Source organism: Rhinichthys klamathensis, unplaced genomic scaffold (genome assembly GCF_029890125.1).
Source record: "Rhinichthys klamathensis goyatoka isolate OS25496 unplaced genomic scaffold, OSU_Roscu_1.1 h1tg000011l_1, whole genome shotgun sequence".
Lineage (NCBI taxonomy): Eukaryota > Metazoa > Chordata > Actinopteri > Cypriniformes > Leuciscidae > Rhinichthys > Rhinichthys klamathensis.
In genome coordinates, this window is record NW_026606564.1 from 21,545,495 (window position 1) to 21,565,000 (window position 19,506).

The 19,506-nt window shown below is 43.9% G+C and overlaps 2 protein-coding genes across 2 annotated transcripts in view; one reads left to right on the forward strand and one right to left on the reverse strand.

Moving 5' to 3' along the window:
- Nucleotides 1–11,230, forward strand: part of tubb2 (tubulin, beta 2A class IIa) — a 278,308-nt gene extending 267,078 nt beyond the window's left edge. The window contains exon 5 of the mRNA XM_056266478.1: nucleotides 11,220–11,230. The gene's annotated coding sequence lies outside the window, so the exon portion shown is untranslated. The remainder of the gene's footprint in view (nucleotides 1–11,219) is intronic.
- Nucleotides 926–19,506, reverse strand: part of LOC130100852 (transcriptional adapter 1-like) — an 18,927-nt gene continuing 346 nt past the window's right edge. The window contains exons 2-8 of the mRNA XM_056266489.1: nucleotides 13,765–13,856; nucleotides 13,556–13,621; nucleotides 13,361–13,461; nucleotides 7,250–7,456; nucleotides 6,418–6,569; nucleotides 3,061–3,217; nucleotides 926–1,109 (exon numbers count right to left, since the gene is read on the reverse strand). Coding sequence (XP_056122464.1) covers nucleotides 972–1,109; nucleotides 3,061–3,217; nucleotides 6,418–6,569; nucleotides 7,250–7,456; nucleotides 13,361–13,461; nucleotides 13,556–13,621; nucleotides 13,765–13,856 — 913 coding nt within the window. The 3' untranslated portion in view covers nucleotides 926–971. The remainder of the gene's footprint in view (nucleotides 1,110–3,060; nucleotides 3,218–6,417; nucleotides 6,570–7,249; nucleotides 7,457–13,360; nucleotides 13,462–13,555; nucleotides 13,622–13,764; nucleotides 13,857–19,506) is intronic.

Genomic DNA, 19,506 nt, shown 5'->3' on the forward strand with positions numbered 1-19,506 from the left:
TGCTGGCGGTGGATGTGGTCCTGCTCCAGCTCCTCGTGACTGGGATGCCTCACACACACACACACACGTGTCTCAGCTGAGCATGGTGAGGTGCTGGCGGTGGATGTGGTCCTGCTCCAGCTCCTCGTGACTGGGATGCCTCACACACACACACACACACACACGTGTCTCAGCTGAGCATGGTGAGGTGCTGGCGGTGGATGTGGTCCTGCTCCAGCTCCTCATGACTGGGATGCCTCACACACACACACACACGTGTCTCAGCTGAGCATGGTGAGGTGCTGGCGGTGGATGTGGTCCTGCTCCAGCTCCTCGTGACTGGGATGCCTCACACACACACACACACACACACGTGTCTCAGCTGAGCATGGTGAGGTGCTGGCGGTGGATGTGGTCCTGCTCCAGCTCCTCATGACTGGGATGCCTCACACACACACACACACGTGTCTCAGCTGAGCATGGTGAGGTGCTGGCGGTGGATGTGGTCCTGCTCCAGCTCCTCGTGACTGGGATGCCTCACACACACACACACACGTGTCTCAGCTGAGCATGGTGAGGTGCTGGCGGTGGATGTGGTCCTGCTCCAGCTCCTCATGACTGGGATGCCTCACACACACACACACACGTGTCTCAGCTGAGCATGGTGAGGTGCTGGCGGTGGATGTGGTCCTGCTCCAGCTCCTCGTGACTGGGATGCCTCACACACACACACACACACACACACACGTCTCAGCTGAGCATGGTGAGGTGCTGGCGGTGGATGTGGTCCTGCTCCAGCTCCTCATGACTGGGATGCCTCACACACACACACACACACACACACACACACACACACACACACACACGTCTCAGCTGAGCATGGTGAGGTGCTGGCGGTGGATGTGGTCCTGCTCCAGCTCCTCGTGACTGGGATGCCTCACACACACACACACACACACACACACACACACACACACACACACACACACGTCTCAGCTGAGCATGGTGAGGTGCTGGCGGTGGATGTGGTCCTGCTCCAGCTCCTCGTGACTGGGATGCCAGAGTCGGGTCAGGATCCGCTCCATGTTGAGCGCGTACATGCTGTGAGACGGCATCACCCTGCGCTGGACCTGCACACACACACTCACAATATCAGTAACTACACACACCCAGTCTGACACTCAAATCAACAGCGGGAAACCTGAGCAAAGTCACGGTCGGCTGAACGTTTGCAGAAATACATTGTCACCTTCATTTATACAGCGCTTTAGCAATATAGAGTTTCACAGCAGCTTTACAGAGATAACAGGAGATTAAAGTAGCAGAGACTGTTCTGGCTTTACAGCAGCTCTAGAATAAAGTTATTGTCCAGATAAAGTTAGTTTTGATTGATTTACTTCTGTTTCAGAGATCATTAGTTATTGACCTATCGGCCGCCAACACAACACCGTTCTAACAGAAAACTGTAAAGTGTTCTGGCCGTTCATTTGCACAATAACAGTGTCTGGTGCTCGAGAACACAAACCTCGAAACAGGTTCCAAGGAGCGAGTTTAGAAAAAGAAAAATACAACGGTCTCATCACACATGATGGTGTGCACATATTACGCCTATAAGCCTAAATTTCAGAGCTAAAAAAAAGGGTTTGTAGATGCTGATGGTCACAGTGCAAATCAGCCATAAAAAGGCCTTGTTTTTCTTTATACTATTTATTAATAATTTTTTAGGCCAGAAAAATACTTGACTCTTCAGCACTGCACAACTGCACAACCGCTGTGTTCATGTGCAAATGTGTCTTTTTCTTGTGATTGGGGTGAAATATGAGACAGATGTAGATTGTGAGACTCAATAGCTGTGTTTCCATCCAAAGTTGCGGATTTAACTTGAGCAAAATTGAAATATGGCATACAATATTTGCAATTAAAGCAGTGTTTCCATCGCTTGGGTTCAAGAGAACAGAATCGTCACTTCCAGGGAAATTGGCTTAAAATATCAGTAATAAACTCTACGTTTCTGCAATCTTTCTCTTTTCCCTCCATCAGAAACGAGTGTGTCTCAGAGCGTCAGGCGAAACACAGTAAACACTGTCGTGTTCTCTGGCGTTCGGATGCTGGTGTTCGGGAACACACTCGTGTGTGAGACGCTTCTGGAGGGCATTACACCATATCCTTCTGATCACACACACTTCGACTCCGGCGTTTCAGAAACACTGCGACGCCATTGGTCCGCCGGTTACTCCAGTTATCCAATCACAGCCGACGCTGAGCCAAAGTCATGTGAGTTTGAGGAATTTATTCAGTAAATGTGTTTCCATCTTAGTTTATGTGCATGTCATCTCATCGGATAAAACAATTATCTGCTTTAATTAGGGGTGCACGATGTATCGACCGCAGATATGATATCGGCCGATATGGTCAATTTTTTACACCTCGGTTTCGTTCCGATGTCAAAATAGGGCCGACGTGAACAGGCCGATAATCATTCCTGTGTATTTGACGTGTGTGTAGATCATGGTGTAGATGTGAGTGTGAGTGTGGGGGCGGGGATGTTTGTTTTTGCACGAGGCACGAGCGCATACATTACAAGCGCAAGTCCTGTAGGTTTAAACATCAAGAGCAAGAAGACTGGAACTTGCGCGCAGTTTTCTGTCAGCCTTACTAAGGCGTATTTTTGTATTTTTATTTTTCTGCAATATATATTGCGATATAAAAACAATGTCATTTTTTACCAATATCGTGCAGCCCTAATCCTCGCTATGTGTTTTCTATACAGAGATATCGACATCGGTAAATATTGGTATCGGCCATTACAGCAATATTAATATCGGTTATCGGTATCGGCCACAATTTTCACACCGGTGCATCACCAGCTTTAATTGAGAGCAGACGTTTGTATGTGCATTTTCAGAAAGATGCACATCTTGGCGGGTTTTGTTTAATGCGATATCCCAAAATGCACATATAAGCAGTTGTCTGGAAACACAGCTAGTGACATGTAGGACATTCTGTCGCTGGTTTACAGTAGCGTAGTTGACCTGTGACACAGAGGCACAGCATGAGTTATTGTTGTGTGTTCAGTCGCACCTGCAGGGCTTCCAGCAGGTCGTATCCGCTGATGGGCGGCAGTGGAGGCGGGACACGGTCTCCTGAACACGCCAGCAGGAGAGCGGCCTGTTGCTCCGCATCGTCAGGTGACACCTGAGGAGGAGGCCCGGCAGGAAGTGATGCGCTCGGGGGAGGCCTGCCACACACACACACACACACACAACGTTTACATCACGAGCTGCAGGTCAACAGTGCTGAGCAGTGTCGGGGGTAACTCATTACAAGTAACTGGAGATACGTAATCAGATTACTTTTTCAAGAAACTAGTAAACACATTACCTTTTTAATTTAAAACAAAATATCTGAGTTACTTTCCCACATTTATTGACTGAAAGCACTCTTGTTGAGAGAAATAAAGAGAAGCGGTGTTGTGTGTAAACATGATGGTTATTTTAGTTCTACACTAAATGTGAAAATGCATTTACTCATCTCACTTGCACAAAAACATTCAGTATTCCTCAAAATGCAATCTCAGAATTTTACTCAAAACTTTTATAATCAGCTATATTAAATTACACAAATATACTTTATGTATTTAATCTCACTTTATTAACCAATGTCTTTGCTGCTGACCTTCAATGATCTAATTCAACCATACGAATAAGCAAAAATAATAAGTGTTGAACTGTTGTTCTTTAATCCAGAACAGCAGAAGCTGAAAAGTTCGTTGAGCAGCGCCTGCCTGCACTCTGCCGCACTACTACTCTGAGGCCGCACTCTATCTCACTCTGCCCTACCGTACACTCTACCATACGTACACTCTACCGTACGTACACTCTCTCACTCAACCGTACTCTCTATCTCACTCCACCGTACTCTCTATCTCACTCCACCGTACTCTCTATCTCACTCCACCGTACTCTCTATCTCACTCCACCGTACTCTCTATCTCACTCCCCCGTACTCTCTATCTCACTCCACCGTACTCTCTATCTCACTCCACCGTACTCTCTATCTCACTCCACCGTACTCTCTATCTCACTCCACCGTACTCTCTATCTCACTCCACCGTACTCTCTATCTCACTCCACCGTACTCTCTATCTCACTCCACCGTACTCCACCGTACTCCACCGTACTCTCTATCTCACTCCACCGTACTCTCTATCTCACTCCACCTCACTCCACCGTACTCCACCGTACTCCACCTCACTACACCTCACTCCACCGTACTCTCTATCTCACTCCACCGTACTCCACCGTACTCCACCGTACTCCACCGTACTCCACCGTACTCCACCGTACTACACCGTACTACACCGTACTCCACCTCACTCCACCGTACTCCACCTCACTCCACCTCACTCCACCTCACTCCACCTCACTCCACCTCACTCCACCTCACTCCACCTCACTCCACCGTACTCCACCTCACTCCACCGCACTCCACCTCACTCCACCTCACTCCACCTCACTCCACCTCACTCCACCTCACTCCAGCATACTCCAGCATACTCCAGCATACTCCACCTCACTCCACCTCACTCCACCTCACTCCACCGTACTCTCTATCTCACTCCACCGTACTCTCTATCTCACTCCACCGTACTCCACCGTACTCCACCTCACTCCACCGTACTCCACCTCACTCCACCGTACTCCACCTCACTCCACCGTACTCCACCTCACTCCACCGTACTCCACCTCACTCCACCGTACTCCACCTCACTCCACCGCACTCCACCGCACTCCACCGCACTCCACCGCACTCCACCTCACTCCACCTCACTCCACCATACTCCACCTCACTCCACCTCACTCCACCTCACTCCACCTCACTCCACCGTACTCTACCTTACCTCACTCCACCGTACTCTACCTTACCTCACTCCACCGTACTCTACCTTACCTCACTCCACCGTACTCTACCTTACCTCACTCCACCGTACTCTACCTTACCTCACTCCACCGTACTCTACCTTACCTCACTCCACCGTACTCTACCTTACCTCACTCCACCGTAGTCTACCTTACCTCACTCCACCGTACTCTACCTTACCTCACTCCACCGTACTCTACCTACCTTACCTCACTCCACCGTACTCTACCTACCTTACCTCACTCCACCGTACTCTACCTACCTTACCTCACTCCACCGTACTCTACCTACCTTACCTCACTCCACCGTACTCTACCTACCTTACCTCACTCCACCGTACTCTACCTACCTTACCTCACTCCACCGTACTCTACCTACCTCCACCATACTCTACCTACCTTACCTCACTCCACCGTACTCTACCTACCTTACCTCACTCCACCGTACTCTACCTACCTTACCTCACTCCACCGTACTCTACCTACCTTACCTCACTCCACCGTACTCTACCTACCTTACCTCACTCCACCGTACTCTACCTTACCTCACTCCACCGTACTCTACCTTACCTCACTCCACCGTACTCTACCTTACCTCACTCCACCGTACTCTACCTTACCTCACTCCACCGTACTCTACCTTACCTCACTCCACCGTACTCTACCTTACCTCACTCCACCGTACTCTACCTTACCTCACTCCACCGTACTCTACCTTACCTCACTCCACCGTACTCTACCTTACCTCACTCCACCGTACTCTACCTTACCTCACTCCACCGTACTCTACCTCACTCCACCTCACTCCACCGTACTCTACCTCACTCCACCTCACTCCACCGTACTCTACCTCACTCCACCGTACTCTACCTACCTTACCTCACTCCACCGTACTCTACCTACCTTACCTCACTCCACCGTACTCTACCTACCTTACCTCACTCCACCGTACTCTACCTACCTTACCTCACTCCACCGTACTCTACCTACCTTACCTCACTCCACCGTACTCTACCTTACCTCACTCCACCGTACTCTACCTTACCTCACTCCACCGTACTCTACCTTACCTCACTCCACCGTACTCTACCTTACCTCACTCCACCGTACTCTACCTTACCTCACTCCACCGTACTCTACCTTACCTCACTCCACCGTACTCTACCTCACTCCACCGTACTCTACCTCACTCCACCGTACTCTACCTCACTCCACCGTACTCTACCTCACTCCACCGTACTCTACCTTACCTCACTCCTTATTCAGGCTTATTCAGTTCACTTTTGGTGTGAAAGGGCCTTATATTTGCCAAAAATATAACTTTTTTTGTTCTTACTAAAAAACAAATAAGCAAGTCCAGCTCAGGTGAGGAAAAATAATGCAAACTTTTCATAAAAAGTAACTAATTAACAATTAGTTCATTTTTTTTTTTGAATAACACAATACTGTAATGCATCACTGTTAACTGTCCCGAACACTGGTGCTGAGTGATTGAGCTAAGAGGAGGAAGTTGACGTACCGCTCTGTGACGCTGAGGTAGGCCGCCAGACTGTTCTTCAGATACGGCCGCGGCGTCACGTCACTGCCGAACGCGTACTGGAAGTGTCCGTCGCGCAGGCGGTAGCCTTTCCTCCGCGAGACCAGCGCTGTGAGGATATCCTTCAGATGAACCTGCACAGGAGAACTTTTGGTCACATTTTTGGAACTCATGAGCACATTTATCACGTTTTACTCTCACTTACAGGATAAAGATATTATAAGTTTTCGTAATGACGCTCTTGTATTGTCTTGAGTTCGATCAGCGTAGTCTTTCTCTTACACTGTGTGTGTTGAGCTCTTCCTCAAATGCCTGATTTCTGTATTTCATTAACTATCACAACTATTATCACCAAGCTCTAATATTAAAATATTATAAACATTAACATAGTGGTTTTCTGTGTGCTATACAAGCAAATTTGACTTGAAGGCTTGTTTTTATAAAGTTCTATAAATGCATGATGTAATAAAGTTAATGGGTAATTGTGAATGATGTGCGTGTCATTGTGTCATTCTCAATTATTACGCAGGAATGAATGTGCTTGAAAATGCTTGGGTTGTATTACCATTTCATGACAATTCGGCACAATCCCTCTCTAAACAAAACATAAAATACGCTTTTTTTATGCAAAGTATAAATTCTGTTTTTTAAGTCCATGAGCCGTTATAGCGAGATCAACCCATGAAGAGCAGCTTCATAAGTGAGCTAGAGAACACTTATGAATGCACAAACTGTTATGAATGTAGTTGTGATAAATGCAGGGGCTGTTATGACTGCATGAGTTATGAATGCAGGAGCTGTTATGACGGCTGACCTCCAGAGCACACAGCAGGCTACTGACGGCGTCCTCGCTCACGTTGTCCAGGCCCATCTCGAAGGCGCTGACCATCATGCGCGCCTCCATCTGTCCTCTGGTGGGCAGCAGCAGCGTCTGTGCGCTGAGCCGTAGCTCCTCGTCCTCCGCCTCCCGAGGGCTGAAGGCCTGTGCAGCCTGCAGGGGGTTCTGGGGCTGGAAGCGGTGCTGTGACACACACAAAGACCCCGCTTACAGCGACACACACACACCAGACCACGCTTACAGCGACAGAAGTCTACTCTAGACCAGCAACAATTCTCATCCTCCTCATGACTACAACGCCAAAACACATAATGATATATACAGTACAGTAATATACCACTGTAACATCTTATGCTTTAAGACACACTTAATATTCAGTAATATCAGTTTGACTGCACTGACACTCTTGAAGCTTGTTTCTGACACAGAACAAACTAATAAAGGCAATTGCAACTTTCTCACAATTCTGACTTTTTTCCCACGATTCCAAGTTTATATCTCGCAATTCCGACGTTTTTCTCATGATTACAAATTTACATCTCGCAATTCCAACATTTTTATCACTATTCAGAGTTTATAACATTTTTCTAGTTTCCCCAGGAACTAGGGACTTTGGGGTGGGACTCGGTGTGTTTCTACCACAGGAACTTTCCCCAGGAACTAGGGACTCTTGGCTGGGACTCGGTGTGTTTCCACTGCAGGAACTTTCCCCAGGAACTAGGGACTCTTGGCTGGGACTCGGTGTGTTTACCCCGCAGGAACTTTCCCCAGGAACTAGGGACTCTTGGCTGGGACTCGGTGTGTTTACCCCGCAGGAACTTTCCCCAGGAACTAGGGACTTTGGGGTGGGACTCGGTGTGTTTCTACCACAGGAACTTTCCCCAGGAACTAGGGACTCTTGGCTGGGACTCGGTGTGTTTCCACTGCAGGAACTTTCCCCAGGAACTAGGGACTCTTGGCTGGGACTCGGTGTGTTTACCCCGCAGGAACTTTCCCCAGGAACTAGGGACTCTTGGCTGGGACTCGGTGTGTTTACCCCGCAGGAACTTTCCCCAAGAACTAGGGACTTTGGGGTGGGACTCGGTGTGTTTCCACCGCAGGAACTTTCCCCAGGAACAAGGGACTCTTGGCTGGGACTCGGTGTGTTTCCACCGCAGGAACTTTCCCCAGGAACTAGGGACTCTTGGCTGGGACTCGGTGTGTTTACCCCGCAGGAACTTTCCCCAAGAACTAGGGACTTTGGGGTGGGACTCGGTGTGTTTCCACCGCAGGAACTTTCCCCAGGAACAAGGGACTCTTGGCTGGGACTCGGTGTGTTTCCACCGCAGGAACTTTCCCCAGGAACTAGGGACTCTGGGCTGGTACTCGGTGTGTTTCCACCGCAGGAACTTTCCCCAGGAACTAGGGACTCTTGGCTGGTACTCGGTGTGTTTCCACCGCAGGAACTTTCCCCAGGAACTAGGGACTTTGGGGTGGGACTCGGTGTGTTTCCACCGCAGGATCTTTCCCCAGGAACTAGGGACTCTTGGCTGGTACTCGGTGTGTTTCCACCGCAGGAACTTTCCCCAGGAACTAGGGACTCTGGGCTGGTACTCGGTGTGTTTCCACCGCAGGAACTAGGGACTCTTGGCTGGTACTCGGTGTGTTTCCACCGCAGGAACTTTCCCCAGGAACTAGGGACTCTTGGCTGGTACTCGGTGTGTTTCCACCGCAGGAACTTTCCCCAGGAACTAGGGACTTTGGGGTGGGACTCGGTGTGTTTCCACCGCAGGAACTTTCCCCAGGAACTAGGGACTCTGGGCTGGTACTCGGTGTGTTTCCACCGCAGGAACTTTCCCCAGGAACTAGGGACTTTGAGGTGGGACTCGGTGTGTTTCTACCACAGGAACTTTCCCCAGGAACTAGGGACTCTTGGCTGGGACTCGGTGTGTTTCCACCGCAGGAACTATCCCCAGGAACTAGGGACTCTGGGCTGGTACTCGGTGTGTTTCCACCGCAGGAACTTTCCCCAGGAACTAGGGACTCTGGGCTGGTACTCGGTGTGTTTCCACCGCAGGAACTTTCCCCAGGAACTAGGGACTCTTGGCTGGGACTCGGTGTGTTTCCACCGCAGGAACTATCCCCAGGAACTAGGGACTCTGGGCTGGGACTCGGTGTGTTTCCACCGCAGGAACTTTCCCCAGGAACTAGGGACTCTGGGCTGGTACTCGGTGTGTTTCCACCGCAGGAACTTTCCCCAGGAACTAGGGACTCTGGGGTGGGACTCGGTGTGTTTCTACCACAGAAACTTTCCCCAGGAACAAGGGACTCTTGGCTGGGACTCGGTGTGTTTCCACTGCAGGAACTTTCCCCAGGAACTAAGGACTTTGGGGTGGAACTCGGTGTGTTTCCACCGCAGGAACTTTCCCCACGAACTAGGGACTTTGGAGTGGGACTCGGTGTGTTTCCAACATAGGGAATTTTCCCCAGGAACTAGGGACTCTGGGGTGGGACTCGGTGTGTTTCTACCACAGAAACTTTCCCCAGGAACAAGGGACTCTTGGCTGGGACTCGGTGTGTTTCCACTGCAGGAACTTTCCCCAGGAACTAAGGACTTTGGGCTGGTACTCGGTGTGTTTCCACCGCAGGAACTTTCCCCACGAACTAGGGACTTTGGGGTGGGACTCAGTGTGTTTCCACCGCAGGAACTTTCCCCAGGAACTAGGGACTTTGGGGTGGGACTCGGTGTGTTTCCACCGCAGGAACTTTCCCCACGAACTAGGGACTTTGGGGTGGGACTCGGTGTGTTTCCACCGCAGGAACTTTCCCCACAAACTAGGGACTTTGGGGTGGGACTCGGTGTGTTTCCACCATAGGGAATTTTCCCCAGGAACTAGGGACTTTGGGGTGGGACTCGGTGTGTTTCCACCGCAGGAACTTTCCCCAGGAACTAGGGACTTTGGGGTGGGACTCGGTGTGTTTACACCGCAGGAACTTTCCCCAGGAACTAGGGACTTTGGGGTGGGACTCGGTGTGTTTCCACTGCAGGAACTTTCCCCAGGAACTAAGGACTTTGGGGTGGGACTCGGTGTGTTACTGCAGGAACTTTACCTAGGAACTAGGGACTCTTTGCTGGGACTCGGTGTGTTACTGCAGGAACATTCCCCAGGAACTAGGGACTCTTGGCTGGTACTCGGTGTGTTTCCAACACAGGAGTCTACATGAAGTTCCGGGTAAATATTTCCCCCTCAGAAAGTCATGCCGCATTTTGATTGGTTAACTGCACGCAGCATTTCATCTGTGCGTAAGGTAACAGTTGTTTGCTATTCGAATCAACAATGGAGTTTGAACAATACGGCCGATGGACCGACGATGAGGTTCAGGCTTTATTAACCCTCTGGGGACCAGAAACGCGCCCGCGCGTTTTGCTCGTTTTTTTTTTTAGCAATGCAAAATAAACTCAAACTGCTCTGTTCATTTTGATCTTTCATGTTCGTGTTATACATCAATCGATCCTGTTCAGTTTCTATTTTTTTTCTGTATACTCACAATAAAAATAAAGTGTTTTGCTTTTTGCCAAATAAAGAAAAATGAACATGATGCGAGTTCTTCACTCTCACTGTCAGCGAACTCCAATTTGAAACGCGTTCGGAAATGATCTGTAACTCCACGAAAATTCAGTCAAACAGGCAAACATACCCACGGGCATAAAGCTAGAGATCGCATCTTTTAAATGAAGTCATTTATATTAAAAACAAATATTCTCAGCTTCTGTAATCTGTATGAAAATAGAGCGATTCCAGTCAAGCTCATTACAAGCTCATTCACTTTAATTCGTTCACGCCTACTCCCGGAGCGCGCTATTCACAAGATAATGTGTTAAGCCATCTATGGAAAACAGGTAAACGCCCCCAAGCAAATGCATTAAAGGCTTCAAGTTTCATCATTCAGTTCACCTGCGCGTTAGGAAGATGGCACGATACACCGGTGTAGAAGCTCTTCAGCTCGTCCTGGATACTAGCGACGAAAAATCCACATTTTCATCAGAAGAAGAGCGCGACTCTGATGACGACGACCATTTGATCGAGCCGTGGATAGAAATTCGTATGAGTAAGTAGGCCTATTTAGTCTTACTTCCATTAGTTGACAAGCTATTCAATATAAACATGTAGCTTACATATTATACTGGGTGGACTATTTTCCACTTGCCATCCAGAGTATTGACATTTGATATATTCAACACAATCTAATGAAAGTGCATATCTATACCATGAATTTAATATCTCGTGTTAAAGAGAAAAAAAAATTATTTATTTTTGTGCATGCTACACACTGTAAACCCCAGTTAGGAAATGTGTATGTGTAAATTATATGTTTAAATCATTGTGTATGAAAGCTAGAATGTAGAAGTTATTTTAGAAAATAGGCCTACTAGATGTTTAGATTATATTTTGACTAGTTTAAATGCTGCCTCATTATTATCATTGACGATGCATGCTCGCAAATATCAGTTGTAAATGTGTGTAAATGTGCTGAAATGTGTAAATATACCCAGTTAATGAATTGCGCAAATGTGTTTTGTTTGCGGTGTGCCTCTCCGGCAATGGCCCATTGACACGCATATTTATTGCACTCGCCTAAAATTATTTACATCAGTTATTCATTATAGACTAATGCTGCTATGGTTAATGTTCCTCAACTTAAAAAAAAAAAAAAAAGGAATGTAGTTTCATCACTACCTCCGCCTGCAACTCGTAGTGCGCTTAGCCACACAGTCAGAAATCAGAAAGTGTAAGTACATATTTACCTACAATTTTACAGATGTTAGTTCAATTTTGTTTATACTTAGTGTTAATACAATATGAGCCTGTATGACTTCACAATTGCTTTGTTTATAGCCGACTGATTATTTATTTATTTTACTCACATTTGATTTGCTTAGAGCAAATTTAGAACATTTAGTTTCTCCATATAGAGGAATTACAATAAAACAGATTGAAAGACCTTTGAATCTCCTCTCATTCTTGGTTCAGGCTGCCTCACTTGATGGGCCATTAGCCATTGGGAGAGTGTCTGTCACACCCCTGGTCTGAATCTCATTAATATTGATAGGCCATTACCACTCCCACGCATAAACCTCTTCTGACCAAAAAACTGTCATACAAAGTATGAATTCATGTTTTTCTTTATGTGAACAAGTAGGCAGGATGATTTTCACATCATTTTGAAGCCAGAACTCGAAGCGACAACATCCATTAGTCAAAAGTCTTGTGGACACATATTTAGTATGTGTTTTGTGTTCTTATTTCAGCAACTTTCATTTTTATTTTTTTCAATAACCACACATAAACATTATTCTCTTAAAAATACAAACATGTACATACATGTTGCTCACATATCATGGTAGCCCCGTTTGTGCTATATAGAGTGAATTTACACCTTTGCCATTAACATGTTTATAAATAACTGAAAAAAGCACAAATGTCAGTGCATGTCGAAACATCCCAAAGGCCCCAAAAACACCTTGGTCCCCAGAGGGTTAAGCTTATATGTGGAGGACGTAATGCAGCGGGAACTGGAAAGTCGCACACAGTCCTACGTCACCGGACTAATTTGCCTAATCTTCGCGGTATTTTAGACCACGATGGAAACAGACAGCAACAGGTCTGGGGGAAAAAGGATACTGGGACAGATTGTTCAGGGTAATTTCTGTGGAAACGTTTGCAAGATTAACACTGTTATTTTAATATTTATCACTGTGAAGCTGCTTTGAAACAATCTGTATTGTATAAAGCGCTAAATAAATAAAGCTGATGTTACCATTTTTAACTTAGTTCAAATTATCCGTAAGATTATTTTTTATAAAATTACAGTAACTTTTGCACTACAGGCAATAAAAAACAGAATCGTAGGAAATAAGAGGAAATAAAAAGCCACATTACATTCAGGCAAATATTGGAGTATATGAGCTGTCATGAGAATAAACTTCCATTGCACCAAATCATGAAGGTTCAACTCCTTTATGCACAATATCATTTCTTTTTCACTAAGTGAGACGTATATTTGAGAATATGGTAATGATGTGAGTGAGAAAAAAACAGAACTAACATCGAATTTTTGCCGAACGGAGGGAAACTTCTTCTTGCCTCGGTTGGGTTTGCCTGGTTTAGATGCGGATCCGCCGGTCCACTGCAGCGCACCCGCGCCCTCTGCACACACACACACACACACACACACACACATCAGCCACACACACACACATTAAACCCCTTCTGAGCATCAGATGTGCGAGTGCTGGAGTACCTGAGGTGGAGACGATGATCTGGCAGCGGGTCAGAATGGCCAGGAGGAAGTCATTGTGCACATGGACTGTGGAGGGAAACACACGAGCGTGAGCTGCAGTCGATGAGGTCAGCACGAGCTCTACAGGCGTGTGACACGCGTGACCTTAGCGTGGTCCTGCGTGACATGCGTGACCTTACCGTGGTCCTGCGTGACATGCGTGACCTTACCGTGGTCCTGGGCCAGCAGGCGCCGGGCCTCTGTATCAAACTCTTCCTTGCTGATCTTCTGCTTGAACCACAGCTTCAGATTGGCCCAGTAACTGAGAACGAGAGCACACACACGCAGAGAAACATCAGTGTGAATGGAACCACACACACACACACACACAGAGAAACATCAGTGTGAACGGACAGACACACACACACACACACACAGAGAAACATCAGTGTGAACGGACAGACACACACACATGGAGAAACATCAGTGCGAACGGACCAACAAACACACGGAGAAACATCAGTGTGCAGGGGTCCAGACTAACTTTTTGCCTTGGTTGCACTGGTGCACTCAAATTTTTCCTCGTCTCGCGTCGCCTTTAACGCCACAATTTCAAGGTCACCTTTTTATCACGCTCCATATATTCATATATATTATGTAAATGTTTTTAAACAAGAATAAGGTGTAGTTGTTGTTTTTTAAGCACAATTATACTGTAAATAAAAATATAAATTTTTACTGTTTGTGCTGTTTTTACATTGTTCAAGGTATGGCAGGGTATTGACACAAATTTCACAATTCGATTCAATATTGATTATTTTGGATATCAGGTACAATACATGGCAAATTTTCTCAAGAAAAACAAATCTCAACTAATGCTGTAAACTGGGAGTCAGTTGTAGCCTATAGGCTTCATTAGCCTACTATAATATTGAAGGTAAAAATTACCTGATTTGTACAGAAATACTGAAATTACACTTTTATTTTATTTTTTATAATAATAAAGTTATATGAAATATAAACATTTAAATGGTGGCTGCATAAAAACTTGCCAGATTTTTTTCAAACAACATGCATTAAATATTGAAAAACATTAAAAATTGTAATGAATATGTAATATGGTGCATATATTAGGCACAATGCTCCTCTAGAGTTAATTTTTCTAGCTAGCTAACGAGTTTATCCAGTGCCCATATGTTTTTTTTTTAGGTAAATGTGACGTTACATTACAATGTTTACAAGCGTTTTACTGACGTCTTTCCACGGTTGAAACACTGATTGAGCGATTCCTTGTAAAAGATACGGATTTCGATAAGTTGTACTCTATCTTTTAACACACTTTCAGATGCTCGTTCATGTTTATTTGGCGCTGTAACTGGTATTATTAAGGCGGAGAGGAGATCACGTGCTGCTTCTCTTGAGCTGAGCTGAGCCAGAGCGATCTCACCCAACAGCTTCGACTCAACACACCATTTATGTTTTTGAATTTCGTAAGAAAATGGACCTAATTTGAAATCTGAGACTTTGTTTCATAGGGGTGTGCAAAAAAATCGATTCACATTTGAATCGCGATTCAATCTTTACCGATTTAGAATCGATTGATAGAATTCCAAAAATCGATTCAATTTTTTTTTTTATGGCGTGCACGGGCGGAGTGGCAATCGGGTGAGTCGGGACTTTTACCGGTGGTTCGGTAGTGTTTCGAGGCTGCGAGGGCCGGACTGATAAATAGTTACATTGCAAGTTCTTGCCGCCCGCTGGTCAAACTGCAGCCTCTCTGCTCAACCCGTGAATAAATGCATCGAACCGCAGATTATGTTTCTGTAGATCTTTTGCCAAGCGTGTCAGAGGTTACGGGTTCTAAACCGCACTCGTATAGTTTTTTCTCTCTCTCATCAAAACCCAATATGTTCATCACGTTTGTGTGCATTTTATTTTGTGATTTCACCGGAGTCTCCACAACGGCGATATGAAGCGCGCGTCCGAGTGAAGACACTCGTCCGAGCCACAGAGAATATTGTATCCATGACACTGATAGCAGCGGACGCGAGCGCTCAGCTTGATTTCAAAAACAACAGATCTCTTATTTAATAGCGAACTAAATGAATGCTCTGCTAGTTAACTGGAGATACCCGCAAATTACGCCTATGAACGACTTCACTGGATCTAAACAAATCAATCTAACCATAGATGTTACCAGTAGCGGTGGCTTTTTAAAATCTATTTAAAATTATTTCGCAAGGGTTCTATGACATTAGTATATATTTTTAGGAAGTTCAATGTGCCCAGTCGAGTTCACATTTCAACAGTCAGCCTGGTAGCTGAAGTAGTCCTTAAACCACATTTAGCATAATTGTTTGTTTGATCTGACTACAGCACTTTAAAGCTAAATGTAAAAGCTTTTTATTTGAGTTTTATTTTAAACTTGAATTAAATGTATTTGAAAGCTGGCCAAAGCTTGGCACTTTGCACTTTTTTAGTTGCAAAAGATTTTATTTTTGTATGAAGACATAGCCTATAAAGTAATATCAAACTACATTTAATTTGTTGTGGGGTTTTTTCTTTTAAATTGTGTCTACTGCAATCAATCACATAGGAAAAAGTAAACTACATTTATATACTGCGAATCGTTTTTTGAATCGAAAATCGATTTTGAATCGAATCTTGAGACAAAAAATCGGTATCGAATCCAAATGTGACATTTTCTGAATCGTGCACCCCTATTGTTTCATATCAATAGTAACAAAGCACAAAGATTATTGCGATTTATTGGATGGGATGCGCGCTACAATGTTCCATTCATTCATCAACTAAAAAACAGCATAGTCCAACGGTTCGTAAAAATCAATGAGAATCGATTAAAATCGAGAAATCAATATTTTTTACCTAGTTCAAGTAGCCTACATTTTTTAAAAGCTTCTTCGTCGTCTGTTCTCCTGCGTTTATTTAGCTGATGCTGCTGATTGCCGTAACTGATTCTCTGGTGCTCACGTCGCAATTTAGGCTATTTCAATCACGCAGTCAGCACGGAGCATTTTAGTCCTACAGGGATATCTGAACCACAGCCAATCAGAGGCAAAGACCCGCCCAATCTCTATCTCTGATTGGTTTAGACCACGATATGATCCAACCATGCGTGCAAGGAGAACAACAGACTCGTTTGTGGAGAGGCAGCGGATGCGATCATGCAAGGACGTGCACTGGTGCGACCTAGGCAAGATTATTGTCGCACCCTTACAAATTTCGGTCGCACTCTAGAGCCCTGGTGTGACTTAGTAATAATTAAGGATGCCACAATTCTCAATATAATATTGAACCGTTCGGTACAACATCCACGGTTCAATACGCGCTTGTGAATTGCGTTTTTTTTTTTTTTTTTCGGTTTTCGGTTTAAATAATTTACGTGCGTTTTATTTCTCTCCGAATTGACTGTTTGTGCACGAGCTGAGATGAGGAAACTCCTGCCCGCGAGTAAATATTCAATCACTATGCTCTAAAGTTAGGGGCCGCGCGCGGCTTAACCATCATTCCACACTTTAACATGGCGAGCGGCGGTGAAGTGAGGCTACAGTACGAGGAAGCGCCGGCGTCTTTCAAATCAGTGGTGTGGGGACACTTCGGTTTTGCCGTTGAGTATAATGCCAAGGAAGAAAAAACGGTAAACAAAAAAATGACTGTGTGCAAGCATTGTTTTAAACGTGTAGCCTACTCAAACGGAAACACTTTAATCCTCTGGGGTTCTTCGGCTCAAAAATGACCCGAAGCGTTTAAATAAAAAAATGTTAAAAATCGTAGCTTCATCGCAATGGTCCAAAACTTGGTGACTTTATTGGTACTTGGTATATGAACACCCAAAAAAATTGGGGACAGGATTTGAAAAGTCTAAGTGGTCGTAAGAAAAATAGTCACACTCAGGGTCTTCGGGTCAAAAATGACCCCCATAGGAAATGAATGGGAAATTGCCAAAAATGTGAAAATACAGAGTTTTTTTGTGCATACAATCTACAAAACAGCCAGGATGCAGAAAAAAAGCACACAACAGTGAAGGGGTGAATCTCTTAAAACAATGGGTGACAATTTTTTTTCCATTTGTTCTCTTTATAATGCAATGTTCAGGTTTGACTGTATTATAAAGTAAAACTGCTACTTAAAATTACCATTTAAACCAACCAAAAAAAAAAAAAATGTAAAAATAAAAAAAAATTACAAATATAGTCTTTGAGAATCTGTTATTATATATTCAAATCAAAAACCTGAAAAAATTAAACAATATGTGAAAAAGTCACTAGAGTGTTTCTACCATAGTTTTCTACAGAGAGCTGTAAATCCACTAGTGGTAAAAATGTGCTATTGCGTGATAAAAATGCTCAGTGTGTCCACCAGATGGCTCCGATCTCATTTCAAAAATTGCTTTCATGAGGCCTAGACTTGACTCTAAAATGAAATACAGCTTTACTAAAAAATTTTTTTTAATTATATATATATATATATATATAAATTTTCTATTATATTCAATGGGAAAAAATGGGTCTTAATTATTGCATAAATATAAATTATAAATTATAAAATTATCTCAAAACACCAAAAAAGAAAAGAAAAAATATTATTGAACAAAAATATATTTCATTGATTTTACTCAAATAAAATGTATCTTAATGCCGCCCTCCGGGTCATTTTTGACCCGAAGGTCCTGAGTGTGAGTCTAAAATGAGGAACCCCAGAGGGTTAAACATGACTGCACATCTTTTTACAGAAGAACCTCAAAATACTGGAATAGATGGCTGACCTAAGTGAAATTGCACTTTACATTCTGAATGAAGGATACTGTACTGGAGTACTGTTAAGTTTACTTAAGAGGGTTTATTTATGTTTACTGAAGTGCAAGTATGTTTATTTGAAATGGTAAATTTATGTTTGTCAACTTCAAAATTTAGGAATGTGTGTGTTCCCCAGTTTGTACATGGGCTACCAGCAGCTGTGAAATGTCCGTGTTAATTTTATATTATACAATACACTAGGAACTTGAGGACTTTTCTTAGCTTTTAAGTAAAATAAAGGAGTATTGGAATAAATATTTTTTATTTTTTTCTCCTTAACCTCTTACTGTTCCTATTGCCTAAGCATAGAATAACAAAAAAAACCTCTTATGCGTCAAGCCATCAGAACCGAACCGAAAACCGTAGTTAAAAAACGAGGTCTGTATTGAACCGTGGGCTAACTGTATTGTTGCATCCCTAGTAATAATTATGATATAAAGTTTAAATTGACACACTAAGAAAAAATAATTGTGTCTTTTTATCTCATAATTATGACCATTAAGTATATCATAAATTCAGCTTTTTGTTAATTATGACAGTATATCGTTAATTACAGCATTATAAATTCAATTTTCTGTCAATTATGACTATCAAAACTGTTTTTAGCTTATGACTTGTCTTAGAATATCATAATTTTCTCTTCTTTTCTCCTAATATTGACTAGTATATTAGAAATTCAACTTGTCATAATTGAGTTAAGTTGCAATTTCAATGTGCTATATCTTAATTTTTAATTACGAATTGCCAAAGCATGATTTATTTCTCTTTATTTATTTGAACACATGTATAAATAAGAGAATATATGTGAATATAGTGTTTTGAATTTATTATTGTGTGACTCAAAATTAGCACTGCAATCAGAAGTCAGTTTGAAAGATTCAGAATTGATAATGAAAATGTTTTTTTTAAAACGTTTTCAACTAGATTACCATCCAGTATGTAAGCAGTGAAATTACATTTCCATTTATGTTATATTAAAACCCAAACAACATACAGTCAACGTGAGATTTCCAGACTTTGATTTGAAATAAAAAGTACTGAAATTATCTTCAAAACAAATTGTGCAGCTCAGTTAATGGCAGAATGGCTCATATTCACCGAATATTCAAACACTGTCATTAAAATAACTGTGAAGCATCTGACGACACAAAAGAA